The sequence below is a fragment of the Oxyura jamaicensis genome, chromosome 2, assembly GCF_011077185.1.
Source record: "Oxyura jamaicensis isolate SHBP4307 breed ruddy duck chromosome 2, BPBGC_Ojam_1.0, whole genome shotgun sequence".
In the NCBI taxonomy this organism is placed as follows: domain Eukaryota; kingdom Metazoa; phylum Chordata; class Aves; order Anseriformes; family Anatidae; genus Oxyura; species Oxyura jamaicensis.
Window position 1 is genome coordinate 19,125,461 of NC_048894.1, and position 4,852 is coordinate 19,130,312.

Sequence of the window (4,852 nt, forward strand, 5' to 3'; positions counted from 1 at the left end):
ACACTTGTTGCGCCCGCCCCGTCCCGCCCCGCGTGGGGACGCGCGGCCGCCGCCCGCCCCGTCGGGGCCCGCAGCCCCTCGGAGGGGCCGGGGAGCGGCAGGGGGAAGCCGCCGCCGCCGCCTCCCGCAGCCCGGAGCCCAGATCCCGCAGCCCGGAGGCCGGGACACGCCGCAGCCCGGCCGCGGAGGAGCAGAGCCGAGGACACCCGGTGCCGTCGGGCGGGGAGCGCCGAGGGAAGAGCCCCGCTCGGCGCCTCGTGGGGGCGGCCGGGGCCCCCGACGTGCTTCCCCCGCCGGCAGGTGCTCGGCCCCGGCCACCTCGGGGCGGCGGAGAGCAGGGGACGAAGCGACGAGCTCCCCCCGAGCGGCTCCGGGAGGCGGGGGCCGGCGCCGTCGAGCGGGAGCCGCCGCCGGGGCTCCTCCGCTGAGGCGGGCGGGCGGGCTGCGGGGCGAGGCGGCCCCCGGAAAATTCAACGAGGGCCCTTTTCTGCCTGCCGAGCCGCCGCCCGACCTTTAATCCCGGCCGGGATGCGAGATCGGCCCGGTTAAAGCACACAGCGTGAGAGGGGCGAGCGCCAAACGCCCCGTGCCAGGGACGCGGTGGGGCCGCGCCCCGTAGGGCCGGGGCCGGGCTCCGCGGCCCCGCTGCTAGGGCCGGCCGCTCCCCCCGCGACACAGAGGAATAGGAGCGAAGAAACTTTATTAGAAACCGAAGAAACAGAGGCACAGGGAAAGGGAAGGGAGGCTTGGAAGACAGCAGTTGAGTGAACGTTTAACTCGAGAGGTGATTTTCCACAAAAAAAGCATGGAATACCAACTGCGCCCGTAAGAACAGCTGTTTTGCTTAATTCTCATCCAGGAGATCATTAAAAAAAGCTTTGGATCATGAGATGTAAATGGAGATAAAAGACATTTGTCCTTCAGAAGACGCGTTTAGGCATCAGTACGTGAGCTCAGCAGGCTGACACCTCCCTTCAGTCACATCTGAGACGCTCTTTCTAGACTCTTTGCAGCATCTTTTAGTTTTCCCACTAAATCCTGAGGGATGGAACACCATCTTAGAATAAACATTTTTAAAAGGGCAGCTAGCAGTAGCACAGAATTTTCTTTTACAGACAGAGGGAAGGGAGACCAGCATCCTATACTACAATTGTTGCAGTTGACAAACAATGCCAGCAAGTAATTAAATTTTTTTTTTTCTCTTGTAAAAAAAGTCAGAAAAGTTGGAACTGAAGTAAAAAAACGCCTTTTAACATATATGATGTCCTAAAATATATCACTATTTTTAACGTGCAGATTTTACTGGTATGGTTACAATGGCTGGTGCTAAGAGTCGCTCAAGGCTTTGGAGCACTACATACATTTCTAAAATCCTGAAAATATTTTGAGTGCAATTTTGTACTGGGATCACTCTCCAGTCAAAGTATGTCACGTAAGTCAGTGAACCAATTTAAAATACTCTCTAGCATGTCAAAGACAACTTTGGAGCCACACATGTACCAAGCAGCAGTGTAAATCTGACGTTTTAATATCTTGCCTTCTCTGCCCCCAGCCCTCTTCCCACTCTCCCCCAGTTTGCTCACTTTCAAGCACTACAATACCTCCATTGTTCAGTTACACATCTAAATCGCTAAACAAAGATCAACGTTTGTTTCACTACTGTTTCTGACGTGCCATTAATGCCACTGAAGAGGCTCCAGTTCGTTCTCTATCTTTACTCGTGACATATTTCAGTCAGTGAACCGCTTTCCTTAATCATTTCCCCAAACCTTGGGAAATCAGGGTTTCAGAACAATGATGCATCCCCTCCCAAATACACGCACTGGTTATGAAAACAGACCAAACATTTACGTACACATGGAAACAACACATGCAACCCAAATCAGTTACTGTACAGCTTCACTGGAGAAGACAGCAAGACCACATCCAGGTAATTTTGTCAGAAGTTTCTCCCATACCCTCCCAGTTCTGGATTTTTATTTTATTTTTTATTATTTTTATTTTTTGAGCACAGTTTCTATCACTTAGTTATGATTGACAAGGTGTTAAAAACATTTATTTCCACAACTGGAGCCAAGCAGAGAAACAATGAGGAGGGAAAGAAGTACCTGCAATTGCTCCATCGTGCAACTAAAACTAACATCTGGGTGCGATCCTGAATCACTCTGAGGGAAAGAAAATAATATTAAAAAAAAAAAAAAAACAGCAAAAGATAGTTTTATTTAAAAATGACAAGGAATTGCATTTTTTCCTCTGAGGGTGCAAGCAGTACTGTACCTCCACATTTAAGGTCACCAAATAGGAAGGCTGGTAAGTTTTATGAAGTTGGTTGGTCTAAATTAAAAACAAAGAGCATTGAAAAAAGTCAGGTCTCAGCACTGGGACGGACTAAAGAAACACGCGGATGCTTTCAGATTACCTTGATCTGATATTCCAAGCGCCAAGATACATCAGTTATATGGAGAGGAGATCTGCCTATGCTGAAAGACACAACAGTAACAAGTTCCCTACGCTAAAAGAAAAGTTCATTTTCTAAAGCTGCCCATCAATAAAGCCAACAAGTTTCTCCAGATACTTTTAATGCTCCTTGAAAAGTTCAAAAAGTTACTTAAAAGTAGAATACTGAAAGGAGGAAGGAAAGTTTCAACAACTGTTTTCTAAGGTCTGTTAAAAATGTAAAAAAATTAAAAATAAATAATAATTTTTCAAAAATCAGTATTTTTTATTTTAATCAGGTAAAGTAGGCATGGATGTTTTCCAGGAGAGTTTCAGAGTAGCTTTAATGGGAACTGATTCACCTACCTTCCCAACAGGATTTCCAAGGCATCCTTGTTTTTCTGGAGGAAAAAAAAGAGAAAGAGAGGGGGAGAGAAAAGAAAAGAATTTTGGAAGCTTCAAACAAATTGCTGCAGGAGAAAGAAAACACCCGTATGTTAAAATTGGATTCAAAACCTGATATTCGGTGCAAAACTGCTCGATTCTCTCTTTATCCAATTTACAGTCTTCCAGGCACGTGCTGCGGGGAAGAAGAATTCGCCAGCCCTCTGCTAGCACCGGCTCGGCCGTGAGCCAGGGCAGCAGTGGGGTGGCCGCCGGGCGCTGCTGGTACCTGATGGCAGCCACGTCGGCCCTCTGCTTTCCTGCCTCCAGGATGCACGTCGCAGCTGCGGCGTGGCAGTGCTTTAACACCGCCGGGTCGATATCTTGCAGGTCTGGATCGTCTACAACAAACGCCCCGCTGAGGAGGGCAGCGCGGAGCCCGCAAACTTCGCCGTGCCGCCCGCCCGGGGACGGGGACGGGACGAAGGGGATGGGAAGGGATGGGGATGCTACGGACCCCGCGGTCCGTCCCGGCGCCGCGCCTAAAATCTCCACCCCATCAAAAATGATGCAAAAGCACGGCGAGGAGAAGCTCGCTTTCCTCTGCACGCCCCGCTCGCGGTTCCCCGGGGCGGCTGCGGGTTAGAGGCAGGCTCGCAGCCGGGGCACAGCCGCCCCCCTCCGGCCCGGCGGGGAGCAGGGTGCGGGGAGCAGGGTGCGGGGAGCAGGGTGCGGGGAGCAGGGTGCCGGCCGGGCTCCGCCGCTTTGCAACCTGCCGTCTGAGGCAGGCGTGCAGCGGCGGGGCGGCCCCGCGCAGCGGCACCCTGGAGCCGGCCGCGGGCGAGGGTCCGGCGGCGGTGCCGGGGCGGTGTGCACGCACCTCTGTGCTCGCACACGCGGCGCCGTAGGCGTGCACACCCCCGCGTGCATGCACACGCGTGGTCACGCGGCTATATGCATGCGGGCGGTCCTATATAGACTCACGCCCCTATATGCATGCAGGCGGTCCTATATGCACACAGTTCTATACCCACAAGCAACCCTATACGCGTGCATAACCCTATATACATGTACCCCTATATACATGCACACCCCTATGTGCATGCACAGTCCTATATGCACACAGTCCTATATGCCTGCACGCAAACCTATATGCATGCATAATCTTATAATCACGCATATATAATCTTATATTCATATATAATCTTATATTCATACATACCCCTATATCCATGCACACCCCTATGTGCACACACACTCCTATATTCTTACACAGTCCTATATGCACAGTTATATGCACACATGCCTATATGCATGCATACCCCTATATTCATGTATACCCCTATGTGCATGCACACCCCTATGTGCATGCACACCTATACACACACACCTATATGCATGCATACTCCCATATGCATGCACACCTATATGTGTGCATACCCCAATATTCACGCATACCCCTATAAGCATGCACACAGACCCCCATATGCACACAGACCTATATGCACACATGCAAGCCTATATGTGTGCATTCCCCTATGTTCCTGCATGGCCCTATATGCATGCACACAGTCCCATATTCACACAGACCTATATGCACGCATGCAAGCCTGTATGATTGCATACCGCTATATGGGTATGCAATATAGGGTACCGCATACACCTATATGAATGCATACACCTATATGCATTCACACCCCTATGTGCACGCACACCCCTGTGTGCATGCATGCCCTATACCCCTATATGCATACACACCCCTATATTTACACACACCCCTGTGTGCATGCATGCCCTATACCCCTATATGCATACACACCCCTATATTTACGCACACCCCCCTGTACATGCACAACCTCAACACTGAGCACCGCAGCCCCACGCAGGACCCCCATCACCACCACCCCACGCGCTCCCCGACCCCCTCGTCTCACCGCATCCCCCCCACCCCACGCAGGTGCCAGCAGGAAGCCCCCTTAACACCCCCCCCTCCCCCCCCCCCATATCAATATATTCCTTTACCCCCCTCCCC

At 51.7% G+C, this 4,852-nt stretch overlaps 1 protein-coding gene across 2 annotated transcripts in view; it reads right to left on the reverse strand.

Annotated features, from left to right (window-relative positions):
* The window catches only part of LOC118161907 (polycomb complex protein BMI-1), a 16,276-nt gene that overhangs the window by 11,072 nt on the left and 352 nt on the right, over window positions 1-4,852 (reverse strand). Inside the window, exons 2-8 of one of the 2 annotated variants that reach the window (XM_035317652.1) lie at window positions 3,110-3,221; window positions 2,953-3,016; window positions 2,803-2,837; window positions 2,420-2,480; window positions 2,278-2,334; window positions 2,109-2,165; window positions 684-1,038 (exon numbers count right to left, since the gene is read on the reverse strand). In XM_035317652.1, the coding sequence (XP_035173543.1) occupies window positions 979-1,038; window positions 2,109-2,165; window positions 2,278-2,334; window positions 2,420-2,480; window positions 2,803-2,837; window positions 2,953-3,016; window positions 3,110-3,221 (446 nt within the window). In that variant the 3' untranslated portion in view covers window positions 684-978. Of the gene's footprint in view, window positions 1-683; window positions 1,039-2,087; window positions 2,166-2,277; window positions 2,335-2,419; window positions 2,481-2,802; window positions 2,838-2,952; window positions 3,017-3,109; window positions 3,222-4,852 lie in introns of those variants that run through there. The other variant, XM_035317653.1, reaches the window with a different exon arrangement.